The 20,041-nt window shown below is 38.1% G+C and overlaps 1 protein-coding gene across 2 annotated transcripts in view; it reads left to right on the top strand.

Moving 5' to 3' along the window:
* The window catches only part of pi4kaa (phosphatidylinositol 4-kinase, catalytic, alpha a), a 41,944-nt gene that overhangs the window by 8,569 nt on the left and 13,334 nt on the right, over window positions 1-20,041 (top strand). Inside the window, exons 15-43 of one of the 2 annotated variants that reach the window (XM_056240682.1) lie at window positions 193-288; window positions 1,384-1,567; window positions 1,657-1,757; window positions 4,030-4,198; window positions 4,554-4,604; window positions 5,078-5,186; window positions 6,297-6,433; window positions 7,150-7,283; window positions 7,371-7,453; window positions 8,422-8,492; window positions 8,623-8,747; window positions 8,975-9,056; window positions 9,171-9,254; window positions 9,922-10,011; window positions 10,109-10,228; window positions 10,331-10,423; window positions 10,508-10,664; window positions 11,361-11,488; window positions 11,682-11,840; window positions 12,792-12,943; window positions 13,220-13,327; window positions 13,555-13,682; window positions 14,927-15,085; window positions 16,757-16,836; window positions 16,918-17,117; window positions 17,910-18,000; window positions 18,089-18,256; window positions 19,263-19,316; window positions 19,432-19,552. In XM_056240682.1, the coding sequence (XP_056096657.1) occupies window positions 193-288; window positions 1,384-1,567; window positions 1,657-1,757; window positions 4,030-4,198; window positions 4,554-4,604; window positions 5,078-5,186; window positions 6,297-6,433; window positions 7,150-7,283; window positions 7,371-7,453; window positions 8,422-8,492; window positions 8,623-8,747; window positions 8,975-9,056; window positions 9,171-9,254; window positions 9,922-10,011; window positions 10,109-10,228; window positions 10,331-10,423; window positions 10,508-10,664; window positions 11,361-11,488; window positions 11,682-11,840; window positions 12,792-12,943; window positions 13,220-13,327; window positions 13,555-13,682; window positions 14,927-15,085; window positions 16,757-16,836; window positions 16,918-17,117; window positions 17,910-18,000; window positions 18,089-18,256; window positions 19,263-19,316; window positions 19,432-19,552 (3,434 nt within the window). Of the gene's footprint in view, window positions 1-192; window positions 289-1,383; window positions 1,568-1,656; window positions 1,758-4,029; window positions 4,199-4,553; window positions 4,605-5,077; window positions 5,187-6,296; window positions 6,434-7,149; window positions 7,284-7,370; window positions 7,454-8,421; window positions 8,493-8,622; window positions 8,748-8,974; window positions 9,057-9,170; window positions 9,255-9,921; window positions 10,012-10,108; window positions 10,229-10,330; window positions 10,424-10,507; window positions 10,665-11,360; window positions 11,489-11,681; window positions 11,841-12,791; window positions 12,944-13,219; window positions 13,328-13,554; window positions 13,776-14,926; window positions 15,086-16,756; window positions 16,837-16,917; window positions 17,118-17,909; window positions 18,001-18,088; window positions 18,257-19,262; window positions 19,317-19,431; window positions 19,553-20,041 lie in introns of both variants that reach the window. The other variant, XM_056240681.1, reaches the window with a different exon arrangement.

The following is a 20,041-nucleotide window of genomic DNA, read 5'->3' as shown; positions in this document are numbered from 1 at the left end:
ACGTCAAGGATTAAACTGTTTAAAAGTGTAATTTAAGATATTTATAATGTTACACAAGATTTATATTTCTATTCAATCTTGTTCTTTTGAATTTCCTTTTCATCAAAGAATCTAGAAGGATTCTATAGTATGATTCTGCAGTTTTTCATCTGGTTACTAAACACTAATAAGTAAGTATTTTTGTTAATCCAGGTGTTTAAAAGCGGGGTTGTCCATGGACTCAGTCATCGTTGAGGCTTTCCTTGCCAGTCTTTCCAATCGTCTGTACATCTCGCAGGAAAATGACAAGTATGTTCTGACAGTAAATCAAATCTCATTCATCTTAATCCAACTTTCTTTCTTATTGTTCATTAAATAGTTAGTCTTTTAAACCATTCTTTTTTAGAAGCTCTCATCTAAAAGTAGCCTAAAGTATCTAAAGTAGCCTTTAAAGTCGGCATGAAGCAGAAGTAGACAGTCAATTGTCTCTTCTTCCCTATTATGACGTATATCTGAGGTAAACGGCTTCCTGAAAGGAGAAAAAATGTAGGGCGGGACTTGATTTTGCCCTTGGGGAATTGAATGAATGGTTATGGTTTGCTATTGGTGGATCTCATGTGAGTGACAGGTTGCCCCGCCCTCATCCTCAAAGAAGAGAAGAGATGCTGCAAGAGGGAGGGGGAGTTATTCTGATCTAAGATTATGAGGCACATAAATAAAAAAAATATTGACGTGCACGGATAAATCATTTGAAATAAATAGCTGGGTTTCAGTCACGTGACTATGATGACGCGCGAAATTCAGATGGAGGGCAGGGAGTGAAGAGCGCAATGGACGAGATGGAGGAAAGTCCGTACTGTACTACTTTACACGCTATTACAAGAGAAAGATACAAACAAAAAATCAAACATATGTTGGACGTGATCCAGTCTTACAGACATACTTTGACTTTACAAAGTTCGGAAACGTTACACGTTACACAAACATAGCCACTCAAGTTGTATTAACTCACCTTTGACGAAGTGATCACTGCACACACGGGCATTTTCCCATTCGGCTCCTCCCGACCGCAGACGTAGGTTTGCAAGCCGTTTTCCCGGAGTTTTTCGGTCAATTTCTTGCATTTTCCCCCCTTATGAACAACAACTTTTGGTACACGATAAAAACTCCTTGTGGTTTGATCGATTTAAGTAACCATAAACGACGCAAAACATGCATTTTGAGTTTGTTATAGTGCTTTCTAAATACAGCAAATCACTCCCTGCCCTCCATTTGCATTTCACGCCATGGCAACGCAGTGGCGTGACGTCAAATGAAAACAAGCTATACTGCAGTATTCCATAAAATATAAAGATTCCATAGTGTATAAAAGTGAGAAAAACATTGTGTGTGTCTCTCCCGCAGGGAAGCCCACCTCATCCCAGATCACACCATCCGAGCATTAGGACACATCGCCGTGGCTCTGAGAGACACTCCCCGTGTGATGGAGCCCATCCTACAGATCCTACAGCAGAAGTTCTGCCAGCCGCCGTCCCAGCTGGACGTGCTCATCATAGATCAGCTGGGCTGTATGGTCATCACCGGAAACGTACGCCGCAGTTCTGTCTTCTGTCATAGGGAGTGCTTCGGTCAGTCTACTAGTGCTAACATCTCCTTATATCTGTTTGTCTCCGACAGCAATACATTTACCAGGAAGTTTGGAACTTGTTCCAGCAGATAAGTGTGAAGGCCAGCTCGATGGTTTACTCCACCAAAGACTACAAGGATCATGGATACAGGTGATTATTCCCTGGGGATTTCTTTGGTATTTTGGCATTACCAAGGGCTTGTGGATGGAGAAAAATCATTAATCACAATAGATAATATCAAGTTGTGCCCTAAATTGTCCTGAATATTCTCTTTCATAGTTTTTTTCACCTGTTTTCACCCATTTTTTTAATACACTGCAATTCATAGTTAACATGGTTTCTACAAAAATATGAAGCAGCACAACTTTTTTCAACATTTGATAATTATCAGAAATGATTCTTGAGCAGCAAATCATCATATTAAAAATGATTTCTGATGGATCATGTGACACTGAAGACTGGAGGAATGATGCTCTAAATTCAGCTTTGATCACAGGAATACATTACATTTTAAAAAATATATTAAAGCTGCAGTCGGCAAGTCTGGCAGATTGAGTGGATTTAGGAAAATTTTGAATGTTTACAACTCTCATCTCCCTCCCCCACTATCAACGGATACCCTCCCACCGAGTTCATGCTCGTCAGTGCGTGTGCACCAGATTTTCAGTGAACGCTAGGGCTCTCAAGTGTCACGCATTGATATAGGGACAAAAGACCAAAATGAGTGACTGTCACGCTCTCCCGCCACACATTGTATTTCTCACGCTGAAAAACTATTTGTAATATATTTAATATGCCGCAGCGCCCAAAACTCTGGCCGCGCCGCTCTCACTGTGGAACCGGCATGAATCAAGCGCGTTTCCTCTGGTGATGTTCATCAAGCTACACAATAGCAAATCAGAAAATAGCACTATTGTATCTGGGTAAGATTTAACCCAACAACCAATGACAAAAATGTATCCAACCCCCCGTCGGCTGGGTGTCACTCTTACCTTTCTTCAAAACTTGAGAGCCCTGGAACGTGCCCGTCTCATCAGCATCCATCAACACCATGGAGTATTTGGAGGTATGCTGTCCTGGCTAATCTACCGATAGATTGCAATTGCTAACGTCATTTATACTATAAATGAGCTACTTGATTTTCCGCCATCACTCTTCGTTACTGCGCGAACTTCCGCGAACTTCAGGCGTGTGCATGTGATTGTAACGTGCGTGAGGGGTGGCGTGTGCCCGATCTGTGATTGACAGTCAGATCTCACACCCCCCTGCGCTGATTGGACCCGATGATCCGGGAGCTGTGGATTTTTGCAAAACAAATAACACGCTCCAGGTGGAGTTAGAAGCTCGGGTTTTTTTCTAAAACCACTTTATTTATGTTGTTCTGTCAGATTATAGTGTCGATTTCACTGAATATGATAAAAAAAAAATTGCCGACGGCAACTTTAATTTAGAAAACAGTTCTTTTAAATTTTAATAATATCACAATATTGCTGTTTTTATTAGTGTATTAGTATAGAGGGTATGCGCATGACGTCACCGTCGGCCGGAGTGAATGCGGTCACGCCCACAAGTGGCAAAAAGACTGAGCGGCAACATTTGTTTTCAGCGTGAATGCCGTGAAAAACACACAAAACACATCTAAAACGGGAAAGAGCTTTGCGATTGACTGTACAACTAGATTTGACCAGAAATCTGAGGTACTGTATATTTTTACAGACTGCAAAAAGCTACAGAACAGACTATATTCTGCATAATTTGATGTTTTTAAATAAACACTGACAAAAAACTATACAAGTTTTAGGGCTGGACGATATGATGATATACAGTATAACATTAATGTAAGTGATCACTCGGATTTAGACCTATCTATATTGTATTTATATAAAACGTTTACAGGCAAATTGTCTTCATTTATTTCCCCAGCGTCGAAATCAGGCACATATAAACGTCAGGAAACACGATTCCTGGCTGCATGCCAATATCCATGGATCACTGGATCTTTGATAAGTTGTAAGGAACACTATATCGAGTCCAACTTTTAGTTTAAACTGATAATAGTTTGTTTTACTCACGTTAACGCAGTTTCCCCTATTAACTCCAGTCACGCAGCAGCTCTTCTGCCACTCAGTCCCGCTGAGGGGGGCGTGTTCCGGCGGGGAAGTGACGTTAATGCATTCCCTCTATAAGAGACGTTTCTCAAAAACACGAAAAAAATCTTAATCAAATGAAGATTTCAGACTTTTGATACATTAAGATATAGATATGAATATATATATATATAGACATATAGACATACACATGAAAAGTATTGACAATAATAGTAAGCATGACACTAGCGCATCACAGCACACAAATGCTTTTCATATTTACCTAGTGCATCTTTAACATGTCAGTTATCTCAGTATTGTCGTGTTTGGGACAGGCACTGTTCTCTGGCCGTGATCAACGCTCTGGCCAACATCGCAGCGAACCTCCAGACAGAACAGATGGTGGATGAGCTGCTGGTGAATCTGCTGGAGCTGTTTGTGCAGCTGGGACTGGAGGGGAAACGAGCCAGTGAAAGAGCCAGTGAGAAGGGCCCGGCCCTCAAGGTATCGTGTCTTCAGATTAAAGTCCTTTATTGTTATTTCTCTTCTTCATTGTAGGACAAGCATGCTTGTGTAGCATGTCTTGCATTCTTTATATTGTACTGCTGTTGTCAATGTAAAGACCTTCTGAATGTTACATGATAATAAAAGAGGGAATGTAGAAATGCAGTGTGGTCTGCTACAGAAAGGATTGTTTTAATTCAGACCAGATCATTAGTGCTAATGCTGTAATAGGATTTGTCCTTAGAATTCACAGGTGACTGTTGAAAAGTCATGAAACATTTAGTTTCTAAATTGGATTATTTGAGTAAAGTAGTGTTTCTGCTTTTAAATATATCGTATGTTCATTTTTCCTCAGGCATCCAGCAGCGCTGGGAATTTAGGAGTTCTCATTCCTGTCATTGCTGTGGTGAGAGAATGGGATTTCTGCTAATGTGACTCAATGTACTGTATACAGTCTACATAGCTTGAAATAGCGGATTACAGTACGACAAATATATTTAGAAATTTTAGTCACTCACTCACTATTGGTCAACACTGCCTTGATGTTCTTTTAATGTCTAGTTCATGATTTACAATTGAATATTTGGTTATTATTTACATGCATGTTTAGATTTAAGCTAATCAGATTTATTTAAAAAAAGATGTATATTTATGTATATAAATTAAACCTGTAAATGTATATTATACAATTGAGATGTGCACATTTTTTAAAAGTGCTTACTTGGGGTGAATCAGACTGTATTTGTTGCAAAATTTGATAAAACTAACACACTATATTTTACGTTGTTTACCTACAGTCTGCACATTTCATTATTTTGGTTAAATCCTGATTGTGTCACTTTGTTCATAATTTAATCTGTCTGCTTTTTCATCTTATAGCTGACCAAACGTTTGCCGGCCATAAAAGAGGCCAAACCGAGACTTCAGAAGCTGTTCAGAGACTTCTGGCTATATTCGGTTGTGATGGGCTTCGCTGTTGAGGGCTCAGGTCAGATATTTGTCATTTATATATCACTTATATAATCCAAAATATATATGTAGCTGTTTATTTTCTCTGTTTATTTGTTGAAGATTAAACAATATACTACTATTACTTGTGTTAAATGTATTACCAAGTAAAAATAACTGAAGGCCCCGATATACTCACGGCGAAGATCTTTTTTGTTCTTCCTTTAGGGATAAAAAGAAATACCTTTTGAGCAATATACTGTTAGCGAACATCCTGACTCCGCCCACAGTGCTACGAGCAGTGTTTAGATGAATATGTAAATATTTGTTGCAAAATAAACACAACAAAAATGACAGCGGTGAGAAACTGCACTTGAGAAAGCATATGATCATAGCGATGTGGACATATTTGCACCAGCTCTGCAATTCGGCACTCTTTATACAATAGATTGCTTAAACGCAAGCAGCTTTACAGTATTAAACATAAATTTCAATTTATATTAATTTCAATTAGAATTACAATTAAGCAGCTCTCCAGTGTGTTCAAGTTTTTATGTGCGTTCATGCCATGTCTTAATTACCGTTATTGTGAGATTTCAACTTGTAAAAAGCATTCAAGTCCTCGTAGAGCTTGTAAATACAACTTGTAGGCTGGGAATTTTCTGAGAGCTCCTACTTGTACCATAATTGTACACATAATTCCCAGTCCAAGGACGTGAACTGCTCCGAGTGTGTGTTGTCCTCTTGAAATTTCGATATTTACGACATGGCTTGAACTCAGCATTACTCGTTTCTCACCTCGAAAATTCCACGTCAAAGAAGGCGGAGCCTCAGAGCCACACCTACCTATTACATCATTGCCACAGACCAATGGTAGTTTAAAGGTGTTTCCCAGCCTAATGTTTGCTTTGGTGAGCTGCTTCGAACTCCAGAAACGAACTTCGCTTTGGCCAGATTTAGTTTGAAATGACGTCACACCAGTTCATCCTTTGATTTAGCTTGAAGTATATCTGGGCCTTGAAGGAAGCCTTGTAATAATACTGCCGCTTAATGCAGTGTTTATAATACTCCAATATTAATTGATTGAGATCCAATTTTTTGGTCCAAATATTGATGATATCTTCAGCTGATTTTGAGAAATCTTCTGCAGGTTTGTGGCCGGAGGAGTGGTATGAGGGAGTGTGTGAGATCGCAACCAAATCCCCCCTGCTGACGTTCCCAAGCGGAGAACCGCTGCGCTCAGAACTGCAGTATAACTCTGCCCTGAAGAACGACACTGTCACTCCGGTACTGCTTTATTTCTTCTTATTAAATCTCAGATTGTGCCAATATCACCAAATCAGACATCCGACATGATCGGCAGGCTTATTATCATTGACTAAAAGTAAAACCATAAAAGCATTTTCGATCCCACTTTATATTAAGTGTCTTTATCTACATTTTTAATTAATAATTTGATCCAATGCATTTATTGTGTACATGTTTTTACATTGTACTTCTATTCCAAAATACCTGCATGTGCTTACAGCTGTAATTATGCTTGTACAGGACTTTGGTAAACAATTGTTGTTTTTTAAAAGTGCTCTTATAAATAAATTTTGATTTGATTAATTTCTGAAATTGCATCTATAATTTCTCTTCCTTGACACTTTAACCCACCCTTAACCTTACCCATGCCACCAAACCTGTGCCTAACTGTACCTGTATCGCACCTCAATAGCAGCAAATGTGTTTTGCAATACAACATGAACACACAAAGTTCATTGATGTCCTCCATTTGCCACAGCTTTGAGCCGGTCGTGACAAATGTGGGGGCTCGTCCGGGATTTAAACCCGGGACCTCTCCCATTTTAATAAGTAAAACTAAATAAACTAAAAGAAAAAGCTAAAACTTAAACACTATGTAGAGATATTTAAACAAAATCTATAATAGTATATCAATGATACTACAATAACACTGAATTTTGTCGTGATTCACCCTGTTGAACTGTGTGTGTTTCTAGGCCGAGTTGAATGATTTGAGGGGGACCATCATTAATCTCCTGGATCCTCCTCCTGAGGTCGCTGCGCTCATCAATAAACTGGACTTTGCCATGTCCACCTACCTCCTGTCCGTCTACCGGCTGGAATACATGAGGTACGAGGGAACGCCAGTCTATTAGACTTGTGTCTTATGATTTGTTTTTTTGTCTGAACAGTCATATGACCTCTTGTAACTTCTCAGGGTGTTACGCTCACTGGAATCTGATCGTTTTCAAGTGATGTTTCGTTATTTTGAAGACCGGGCTATCCAAAAGGATAAATCAGGTGGGCTAGACCTTCTGTTTCTAGATAATTTAAGAAATATTTTGTAACCTCAAAATATTGAGGTTACACTACAGTCAAAGCCATGTTTTTTTTTTATGCACTGGTCAGTTTTGTGATTTTGGGCTATTTTGCTTCCATAACATGTATTATTTCAAGCTAGGGAGAAAAAAAAAACATTCAAAATATGTATATAACTGTTTTATGTCTATTTTTATTTTATTTTATTATTCTCTGTAGATTTATAGATTAATAGAGGTTACAAAAAAAAAAGGTCAAAGCCTTGTTTTTTTTTATGCACTGGTCAGTTTTGAGATTTTGGGCTATTTTGCTTCCATAACATGTCTTCTTTCAAGCTAGTGGGGAAAAAAAAACATTCAAAATACGTATATAACTGTTTTATGTCTATTTTTATTTTATTTTATTATTGTCTGTAGATTTCAATGATTATACATGTCTTTAAAGGCGGTGAGATTTTTCTCCACTTAAGCAGCGCTTTACAAGTTTTATTCCTATCTATATTCTGAAGGGTTTTACTGAGGGGTTTGTTCATATATCATTCACCTCACATTTATATTACATTTTATTGCTAAAAACATGGTGAATTTATTTTTGTCTGGCTGTTGAAAGTATTTTCTGATTTAGGTAGAGATAAAAATAAATCAAAAAATCTGTCAGCAACAAAAAGAAACAATTTTCAGATTTCTGTTCTGGAAATCTATGTAAATGAATGCATCTATAATGCCTCATTTACATTTATTAAACATTTATGCCTATTAAACATAGCATTTCAGAGAACATGTAATGCAAAATTAAATGTCTTAATGTACTGTGTTTAATCACCTGGGGAAGTGTCTTTTAGTTCAAACTTGCCCTATTCACCTGTGTCGTCTTGCTTAAGGATTCAAGTTAGCAAATCTATTCATTTGACAGCTTTGATGTGATTATGTCTTCGTTATTTCCTCTTTTAGGAATGATGCAGTGTGTCATTGCAGTGGGTGACAAGGTCTTTGATGTCTTTCTTCAGATGATGGCTGACAAGGTAAATGAAAATTGAAGTGCTTAATGGTTAACGTGAACAGCTTTAGCATCTCTTCCGAACTAGACTCAAATGAAGGACATGAACCACTCGTTGTTGTCCTCTAATATTAGATTTTTTTTTTTTTTCCTAGGATAAGACCAAAGCCCACGAGGAGGAGTTAGAAAGTCATGCTCAGTTCCTGTTGGTCAACTTCAACCACATTCACAAGAGAATCCGAAGAGTGGCTGACAAATATCTGTCAGGACTCGCTGAGACGTGGGTGCTTTTCCATTACAATCACAGAACATTATACTAAACCATATTCTCTTGAGATGTTGTTTCTGTAGATATGATTAAGAATCAATTTAAACTTTGAACTGGTAGAGTTACTGTTTTTATGTGGGTTGGATGATTATCGGTCATCTCACAAACAGTAGAATAGTGTTTTAGGTTGATTTCTTCTTCTTGAACGTTGAAAGCTTGTCTCTTTGTTTTTCTTCTAGTTTTCCACACTTGTTGTGGAGCGGTCGTGTCCTGAGGACCATGCTGGATATATTACAGACCCTGTCTCTTTCACTCAGCGCTGTATGTGCTTCTTCCTTTGCTCAGATCAAGTTAATGTGTTTCCTCATTTGGAGATTTGTTACAGGAGATGTTTATGATACATTATTGATTTAAAAATCTTGAACTGTTCTTCAGGACATCCACAAAGACCAGCCGTATTATGACATTCCGGACACCCCGTATCGCATCACAGTGCCCGATACATACGAGGCCAGAGAGGTACGTTTACTTCACTTATTTATAAAAAAAATTTTACACTTATTACAATCACAGGAATATGTACAGTTCCCGCTCAAAAGTTTGGAAACATTACTGTTTTTAATGTTTTTGAAAGAAGTCTTATGTTCATCAAGCCTGCTTTTATTTGATCAATAATACAGAAAAAACAGTAATATTAAGCAGCATAACTGTTTCCAAATCCAAAATTGATAATAAATCAGCAAATTAGAATGATTTCTGAAGGATCATGTGACACTGAAGACTGGAGTAATGGTATATTAAAATAGTAAAACATTATTTTAAATTGTAATAATATTTCACAATATTACAGTTTTTTTCTGTATTTTTGATAAAAAAAATGCAGGCTTGATGAACTTAAGAGACTTTCAAAAACATTAAAAATAGTAATGTTTCCAAACGTTTGACTGGTACTGTGCTTGTAACCATATTTATTTATATGATATTTATATTTATTTATTCATTTATAATTTATAAATGTAAATCTGCTTGATTTTTCCTTTTTTTTTTTTTTTAAATTGGGAAAAATTTGCACAAAAAAGCATCGATGTGAAATTAGGCTTTTTATGAAAAAGTGATACATTTGTGTATCATTTGTGTATACATTATGTGTTAGTGATACATTTGGGATGTCATGTGTCACGTGTAGAGCATAGTGAAAGACTTCGCTGCCCGCTGTGGAGAAATCCTTAAAGAGGCCATGAAATGGGCGCCATCGGTCACCAAATCTCACCTACAGGTTTGGATTCCTATTAAAAAGAACAACAACAGAGATTTGACTTCAACAGTATCATCCTCTGCAATGATTTTTAACATCATCTATGCATTGACCACAGGAATACCTGAATAAGCATCAGAACTGGGTGTCGGGTCTGTCTCAGCACACGGGTCTGGCGATGGCCACTGAGAGTATCCTGCACTTTGCCGGATACAATCGCCAGAGCACCAGTCTGGGTGTAAGATGAACGACTTGTGTTGTGTTTTAGTTCATGCTAAAGGGATATTAAATAGTTCCTCAGCGATTATATAACCAGAAAGTATGTTTTCTCTCATTTCAGACCACTCAGCTCACAGAGAGACCAACATGCGTGAAGAAAGACTACTCTAACTTCATGGCCTCCCTTAACCTTAGAAACCGCTATGCTGGAGAGGTAGTGCTAAATAATAAAGCAGAGGCTGTTGGGTATTTTATGAAAAAAGCATTAGTCTTAACTCCTCACATGTCTCGTATGCAGGTGGCAGGGATGATCCATTTCTCAGAGGCCACGCGGAGCACGTCGGACCTGAATAAGCTGATGATCCGCCAGATGAATGAAGCTCTGGACGGAGGCCAGCCAGAAGCCTTCACTGAAGCCATGTTCAAAATGGCTGCGCTGTTGATCAGCTCCAAAGGCATGTCACCTCATTGCAAGCTATACGCCAACAGTAGATCTCCATGCTGTTGGATTGCAATAACAACAAAAATTTACATTTCATAATCAACTGTTATAGTATACTACAAACTATGTTAAATTTCACAAGTCTTGATTTAGTTTTTTGGGGTCTATTAGAATAAGTTTTCACGCTTGAATGTTGAAAAAAAACATAATTTTCCCCATATTCTCCATTGTTGCAGCTCGTCTCTTCCCAGTCTGTCAGTAACGCTCTGTTTAGTTCCTGTCTCTATGAAGCCCCTCCTTCTGAAAAGCACACTGTGTTCTAATTGGTCGACTGCACCAGTGTGTTATGATTGGTCAGTGTTGAGTGTGTTTGGGAAATGTCCCGCCCCATTACTATAACCAATGGTGTTTAACACACTAATAACTAACTCAACCAGGCCCCGCCCCTTTATTCTGCGTATGAATTATTTAAATGAGGAATATTGTGACGTGTTCGTTCCCTGAAGAAACTCAAGACTACAATGGAGGCGTTTCAGGGAGTTCAGAAACACTGACACTGATATAGAGAATAGTGACTTTGTGCTTCGGATCTTTGCAGACCTTTTACATGGAACATTACACACTAAAGAAAGTTGACCATGTAAAAAAGCATAATAGGACCCCTTTTAAGAAAGTAAATTGAGTATTAATTGTTGTATTTATTGTGTAGAATGGGACCCTCAGCTACTGCATCAACTGTGCTGGTCTCCATTAAAGATGTTTACGGAGAATGGCATGGAAACGGCTATAGCCTGCTGGGAATGGCTCCTGGCTGCAAGGACAGGTGTTGAAGTCCCGGTAAGACACACATGTAAACGCAGCATTGTCAGAATACCAATATTTGGAGTCCAGTCAAATTTATTTACATAGCGCTTTTTATAAATCACTGCTGTTATATTAGATTAAAGTTGTTCCATATTATGTGCATATTTTAGCTATGCAGGTTTTACAAAATGCTTTTTGCCAAGTTTTCCCTGCATTCTGTGTTCAGTTCATGCGGGAGATGGCTGGTGCATGGCAGATGACCGTCGAGCTGAAGATGGGGCTGTTCTCGGACGCCCAGGTGGAGGCGGATCCCCTGGCGGCCTCAGAGGAAAGCCAACCCATCCCCTGCCCGCCGGACGTCACGCCACACTACATCTGGATTGAGGTTACTGTTACCTTGTTTATCCGTCCAAGCTTACAGGCGTTTCCATAGCTGTAGATTTACCCCGCCCAAAAGCTTCTTATGATACACACCAGAAATAGCTTGAAGAATCCTTGCGAGGAAATCTCCCTCTCCTCTATTGTGATGGGGTCGTTCTTGAAATAGAACTGCTGTGTAATTGCATCAGTAAACTTTTTACTTCATTTTGCTACAAAATTGCTCTGTTTGAGCAAACAGTTTGCTCTGTTTAATTTGTTGATTGATTTTTTTTTTTAGTTTCCCAAAATGACAAACATTTTAATTCATTCATTTAGCAGACATAACCAAAGCGACTTTCAAATGAGTAATTTCAGCTCCTGATCTTTCTCTGCACTTGATACACAGTGATACGAACAGTAACGATGGTGTCTGTTTTACTGTATCAATTCCAGCGCAAATCTGGATTTGTGGATTTGATTTCGCAGCTCAGAAAACTGCATCTTCTCGAAATGAACACCACAAACTAAACTCTTCCAGTCTCAGCTACAACTACAGTGTTTGAGCGCGGGGCAAAGTAGACGGTGTTCATAGGCAGCCAATGAAGACCAGGCTGGCATTATGCAAATTTGTTACAAACCTACATATGGATTTTGGATTTCAGGATTTTGTTGACGACTCATTTCAGCAGTTTAGAACCGATTCTTTCTTCTAGGAGACAATAACTTTATTGGTCTTGCACTTTGCAGACCTTTTACATTTACAAACAGCTATATTGCACACGGCATGAAAGGTCATATTCGAAAAAGCATGATAGGGCAACTTTAAGGAGTCAATAACATGAGAAGTGCTAGCAATACATTGTCCAGAATAGTACATACAAGCTATAACAGGGATGGGTTTAAAAAGAGTGGAGGCATAGAAGCATAAATAGCATTTATTTCATCAAGTTAATTGTCTTTTTTCCGATTTGTATAGTTTCTGGTCCAGCGTTTTGAGATCGCCAAGTACAGCAGTGCGGATCAGGTGGAGATTTTCGCCAGTCTTTTGCAGAGGTCTATCTCTCTCAATGTTGGTGGCCCAAAAAGCAGCTTGAACCGCCATGTGGCGGCCATTGGACCTCGCTTCAGGTTAGCAAGAAGACTAGACTGTTAAAGATGATTTAAATAAAAATGATTGGCGTATGTTTTACTTAAATACTATTTCAGTCTTGTTTAATTCAGTGTGTTCCTTGCCTTTTCTTTGTAATTCTTTGTGAAATTTACTAGCAATTTCTGACTGAAAATTCAAAATACATAAATCTTACACCATTTTATTTCATTGTATTTCATTACATTTACACTTTTTTGTTGTTGTTGTAGTTAACAAAAAAAAAAAAAAAATTTACTACATTTCTCTGCACTTAGGCTGTTGACGCTCGGTCTCGCACTCCTGCATTCTGACGTAGTGACCAACTCCACCATCCGTAACGTCCTGCGGGAAAAGATTTACTCCACCGCCTTTGATTATTTCAGGTACTGGAATGAAAATATTGGAGTTTTTGATATGATAAATGCTTGTTGAGAAAATGGGGAAAATACTTCCAGAACCAGAGCTGCTGGAAAAGTTAGCAGTCTCTGTTGAGCTAATAAATAATTGAGCTAGCTAATAAACTCTGTTGAGCTAATAAACTCTGCCTGTGTCCTTCTTTAGTAAATGAATTGAATCCTAATTATATCTCCTTTTTTCTTTTTTTTTTCAGCGTCACATCGAAGTTCCCCACGCAGGGAGACAAACGTCTGCGCGAGGACATCAGCATAATGATCCGCTTCTACGCCAACATCCTCTCCGATAAGAAGTACCTAGCTGCTAGTCAGCTCGTGCCACCTGGTGAGCTTGGCTCCAATCCCCCTCAAAGCTCCCTATCTGCTGGGATTTTCGGATCGCTTATCGTTTCCAGCACTTCTCCGCTATCGATATTAAGTAAGCCTCTCTTGCTACAACTGTGCAACTACAGTGCAGCAGGAGCTTGTTTATGAGGTTCAAATTTGCATGGCAAATTTGAAACCAATAGTAAAAATGCACGGCAATCATCCTGGCAGCCAAATTTATCAATTTGTTTGCTAAGCGCAAATTGACAAATGCATCCGTCCCGTCTACACCCCCCCCCCCCCTCCCCCCCCCCCTTACCGCCACCACCCTTCTCTATCCATCGTAGAAAACATGATCTCATCAGAACATTAGCGCTTTCATGTAAAATGCATGATCATTTCAATACCAGAGAACTAATTGAGACTTCATTCGTCCCTTAAAGCCTCTCCATCGTGTGATGTGCTACATCGCCAGACATCACCACAAATCAGTTGCTTCGCTTGGTATTTACTCGTCGAATGTATAATTTGCAGGCTTCACTTCCTCGAAATGCTGTGTGTTAATAATTCATTAAAGAAAATGGAAATAGGAGAGGAGAAAAAGTGCTGGAATGATGGAACAACCAAATAGTAAAAGGGAAAGAAAGTTGAAATGGGGTAAAATAATTACATTCATTTACAAATCACTTAAAGGGTGAATTTCACAGAACCTGTCAAGAACATGTCCAGGTCATATGTCACCTCTAAATCAAAGAAATAAATATGAAATCTATTTTGGGGCCATTTGCATTTTTGCAGTGACATTTTTTTTTGTTGACAATTATGCACATTTTCCCAAAACAGAACTATTACAAAAAAAATCTATTATATAGTGCATTAATTTTTCCCCCATCAAAACATTTTTTTACACAAAGAAATTGTGCTTAAAATATGTATTTAAAAAGTATTTGAAATATGTGTAAAATCGTTTCCAGTTAAATGAGTAAATTGCAAATTGTCATCACTGAAAGAATAATTGGAATTACAAATCAGCTCAAAAGAAAAACATTTGAGTGCATTGAAGTAATGAGAATTTGGGGAAATAAATTGGCCTAATTTTCTTTATGCTAAATATAATAACTTTTTTCTTCTTGTGATTTTAGTGAGAGATATGACCTGCACATGCTCTTCATGAGATTCACCCTTAATAGTTTAGGTGTTTGGTATCAGAAAGGAGAATAAAATTCGACAAAATCCTTGGCTTGACGACGTTTCCTTTCACAGACAACCAGGATCCGTCCCTGAACAGTTTGTCGGTGATGAACGCCACTGACCCCAGGAATAACATGGACATGGCTGGGGGTTCCCGGCAGCAGAGCGCTCAGGGCTGGATTAACACCTACCCCCTGTCCAGCGGGATGTCCACCACCTCGAAGAAATCAGGTATCGCTCATCCTGATTCGCTTTAATAGTTTAATCTGCTTAGCCAATGTCTAGCTGCTAATGCTGTGATCTCCCTGATTGTTAAGAGTCAGCAGGACACTTAGATGAGCAATAAGTGCTTTCTGAGCTACTGGAAATGAACAAGTGGCCATTGTTTGACTGATTACTCTCTTTATTTTAATTTTTTTTAGCATCATGCATTATGAACATTGCATTTTAAAGGTGCTATATGTAACTTTTCTTCTAAAATGAATCCTTTTTTATTGCCTGTGTGTGAAGGGGTTGTAATCACACATTACAATGATCCACTTGTCAGGTTCTGCTATTACCTCTGAAGGCCAGTATTCATATTTCTATGTGAAGTCTCCGGGTCGGATTTTCTGCGAAATCCATCGGAAGTGACGTGCATGCGCGCTCCCGAGCCTCTCTCCTTTTTATATACAGTCTATGCGACCGACGGCACTGCAGCTGACGACATGGAGTCTGATAACACCCAAACACGACCTGCCTCCGTCCAGCACAACACACACTCCAACACAAACACCACATAAATATAAAAAACAAAACAAAAATGTATCTGGTGAAGCTCGTCAGGCCAAACGTGAATCGGATCAACTTAGGACGAAAACACGGATCAACATCGGCAGAGCGTTTGAATTATGGAGAGACCTCCGCTATTTTTATTGTGATAAATTACAAGTTTTCAGATATGCTGAAATAATGGTAAACTGTAATGAAATGGCAAGGTAAACTACAACATACATGAGACATGAAATGAATACAACAGACTGTTCCAGGATAACAAAAAGTAGGTGCTTTAGGATGTAAATTTTATTTTATGTACTAGATCTACTGTCTAACGTCACTCATCCCACTTCTATCATATTGTTTATAATACACATTTCCAGACACGTTCAGTACAGTAATGTTACTTCCTACGATCTTACTGTTACACTGAAATTGTTCAATCTAGTCACTAACCGTTTTCGTTATCATATTATACCTATGTTGACACTGCTGATTGTGAAAGATACACGAATAGTTAGTGAAATGCCTTGTTATGCTAGATAACACCACATGTCGGCTAAATGCAGTCAATGTAACGTTAGGTACGAGCATGGAGCATTAGTTCAACGTCAAGCTGATAAAAGTAGCCTATTATTGTAACGTTGCAGTGGGAGTTTACTTGAGTTTCCAGCATGTTGTGTGTTGTGCCGAATTACGACCCCCTGCCAAATTATTTCGAAATTCGAATTCACACAACGCACAACACACCGGTACCATGAGTGCTCGCTCTTGTGTTCGAGGACGTGCAAGAGCACGAGCGCTCTTGTAAAAATTGGTTCCAATCTGAAACATCACCGATAGAGGCCGCTGAAAAATACATATAGCACCTTTAAAGAGTCTTTTCGTTTCCGTAAGACTTTCGTTTATTTTCGGAACACAAATGAAATGATTTCTGTCCTTCCACTGACAGCTAAGCAACTACCACTTTGACGCTTCAAAAAGTTCATAAAGAGATCATAAAACTAATCCAAATGAATATATGAGCGGTTAAGTCCAAATTTTCTGAAGAGACACAACCGCTTTATATGATGAACATAATTGAATTTAGGCTTATTCAGCTCTCTCATGCTTTCTCGTGTCTTCTGTTGTGTCATTTCACTATAGGCATGTCCAAAAAGAGCAACAGAGGCACCCAGTTGCACAAGTACTACATGAAACGCAGGACGTTACTGTTGGCCTTACTGGTAAGGGACGCCTTTTCCCCAACCTGATTTCATCCTCAGTTCCTGATAAACAAATCTTGCGCGTCTCTGCTTTCTCAACAGGCCAGTGAGATCGAGCGACTGACCACTTGGTACAACCCGCTATCAACACAGGAGCTGACCATCGCCACCGAGCAGTCGGTAGAAACCAGCATCTCTAACTGGAGGTCCAAATACATCAACCTGAGTGAGAAACAATGGAAGGACAATGTCAATTTGGCCTGGAGTATCGCTCCGTACCTGGCCATGCAGCTTCCAGCCAGGTACACCAACAACAGGACTATTAGCTCTGTCCCAAACTCTCGTGAGCTGTCTACCTAGACTGCATTTTAAGGCATCTTGGTGTTGATCTTCTCCTTTATCTCATTTTTACCAACTGTAGCAATTTTTCAGGGATGCATCCTTTGTGCAAAATACCATCCCAGAATGTAGTGTGTCAAATTCAGATGGGAAAAATAAATGGCATAATGAATAAAACCTATTTTTTAATGACAGTAATGCACATTGTTCCAAAACTATATTATATTATATTATATTATATTATATTATATTATATTATATTATATTATATTATATTATATTATATTATATTATATTATATTATATTATATTATATTATATTATATTATATTATTAAAAAGTGCACTCACCCTTTTACTCACAAAGAAAATTTTTAAATCGAAAAAAAATGATTTGCAATTTGATTGTTATTGAAAATCTAACGAGAATCATCAATTAAAAAATATTGAGAATTACAAATAAACTCAAGAGTTTTTCAGGAATGTATATCATTTGTGGAGAATTGAATTGAATTCATGTACACTTTACAGTATTTACATAATTAATTCAATACTGAAAATTGTTGCTTAAAATAGCTCTGCGTCGCCTAATTAAAAACGGATCATATTATTTGTGTGTTTAATAATGCATTTTTGTATTGCGTCATTTGATTAGCAAAATGAGGTTTCTATTCAGTTCAGGATGCTGCCTAGACGGTTTTGTTACAGAGCTCATGTTTTGATGTCAACGTATGACCTCTTTTCTTGCTTTTGTAGGTTCAAAAACGCAGACGCCATCGTGGCTGAAGTGACCCGTCTGGTTCGACTGGATCCTGGTGCTGTTAGCGATGTGCCAGAGGCAGTGAAGGTTAGAGCTGCCATTCTGCCACAACAGGACATGAACTGCCAGACAGTGTTATAAATCACTCTCAATGTGGCATGTGTTTTTCCCATAGTTCCTGGTGACGTGGCACACCATTGATGCTGATTCTCCAGAACTGAGCCACATTCTGTGCTGGGCTCCTGCGGATCCTCCCACCGGCCTCTCGTACTTCTCCAGCATGTACCCTCCTCATCCGCTCACCGCTCAGTATGGAGTCAAAGTCCTTCGCTCCTTCCCTCCTGTAGGTACCAGCAGGGCGGCGCTAGAGCAATGCTTCTCAACCTCTCTGACTTCAAGGCTGACTCAATTGTCAAATGCAATATTGAAGATATTTTTGGTCTTCTGCTGTTATAACAAAGCTGCTCGTATTTTATTTACGTAAACTATGAGTGGCAGTTTAAATTAGTTTAATTTTATAATATAATATTAATATAATAATATTTTTATTTAAATATTTAAGTAAATATTCAAATATAAATATTTAAATAAATATTATAAAATTGTAAATAATATATATATATATATATATATATATATATATATATATATATATATATATATATATATGTTTTACCAATTATTTTTCATGAATTTTCTAGTGATTTGTGATTACAGGGTTTTTAAACTCACAATTAGAAGTTTCTATCTAATACAATATTTTAGATTTTCAAATTATATTCATTAAAGAATTTTTTTTTATTTATTTAATATTTTTAATATTAATTCCCATGACTTTTCCAGTAGAAATCACACTTTTAAAATTGTATTATCGTTATTATTATTATTAAAAATTATTACTTTTAATCAGCATGGATGCATTCAACTGAACTGATCAAAAGTGTTTTAGTATTTTATAAGTAGCTCAACTAGGTTTGGATGACAAAGAAAGTGTTGACCGATATCACATAAAACAACCTGAACTATTAAACAAAGTGACCCTAGTTATTATGCTCAGTAATTTTTTTTTGCTCTCTATCAATATCAGTTATTTGATAGCTGTGTTTTAGCTACAATTTCCATTGATGTAATTATAGCCCTTTGATCATTGTAAAAATGAGACACTTGTCTTTCCAAACCCGTATGACTGTCTTTCTTCTGTGGAGCACAAAATGAGATGTTTTAAAGGGTGATCATACTTTAAACACCACAAGCGTGTCATAAAAGTGGTCCTTATGTCACTTTATTCCTTGTGTGAGGAACAGATTGAAAATGAATGTGTTTTTTGTGATCTTGTGTTTCTCTTACAGGACGCCATTTTGTTTTACATTCCTCAAATCGTTCAAGCACTGCGCTATGACAAGGTGAGAAAGAGTGAACTGTGACCTTTCCTGAGCTACCTCTGCCTTTTGTTAACAAAAGCAGTCATTTCATTCACCCCTGGGCTGTTATTAACATTTTACCTGCCATTTTTGACAGATGGGCTACGTGCGCGAGTACATCCTGTGGGCCGCGCAGAAGTCCCAGCTCCTCGCTCATCAGTTCATATGGAACATGAAGACCAACATCTATCTGGACGAGGAAGGCCATCAGAAAGACCGTACGTAAACTGTTCAGTCTGAATGTGTCCTGTTAATTGCCATTATTAGACAGATTAATTCAAATTTACATACACTACCATTCAAAAGTCTGAAATGCATCTGAGCATGACCCATGCATTAGCCAATCAGAAACTGGGAGGCGGCTCTCTCCCTGTCAGCCATTTTTCACGTTCACATGGCAACTCACACAGAAAATACATGTCAGTGTTAAATATTTATAGCAGCACATTAGGTTTAGAATGACATAAGATGTTAGGGTCTAAGGGTGTGTTCACACTTTGCTGGTTTGGTTCAATTAAAAGGAACTCTGGTTGCTCTGTTAGTGCAGTTCATTTGAATAAGAGTGAACGCTAACATCCAAACCCTGATGCGCACCAAACAAGCGGACCGAGACCCACATTTCCAAACAAACTCTGGTGCAGTTCGACTAAAATATGAACGTAACATGAACCAAATGCGTCTAAATGAACCAAAAACACAAGCTGCAA

The sequence above is a fragment of the Rhinichthys klamathensis genome, unplaced genomic scaffold (assembly GCF_029890125.1).
Source record: "Rhinichthys klamathensis goyatoka isolate OS25496 unplaced genomic scaffold, OSU_Roscu_1.1 h1tg000606l_1, whole genome shotgun sequence".
Classification (NCBI taxonomy): Eukaryota; Metazoa; Chordata; class Actinopteri; order Cypriniformes; family Leuciscidae; genus Rhinichthys; species Rhinichthys klamathensis.
The sequence above is the reverse complement of the archived record's forward strand: the minus strand, read 5'-3'. Positions and strand labels throughout refer to the sequence as shown.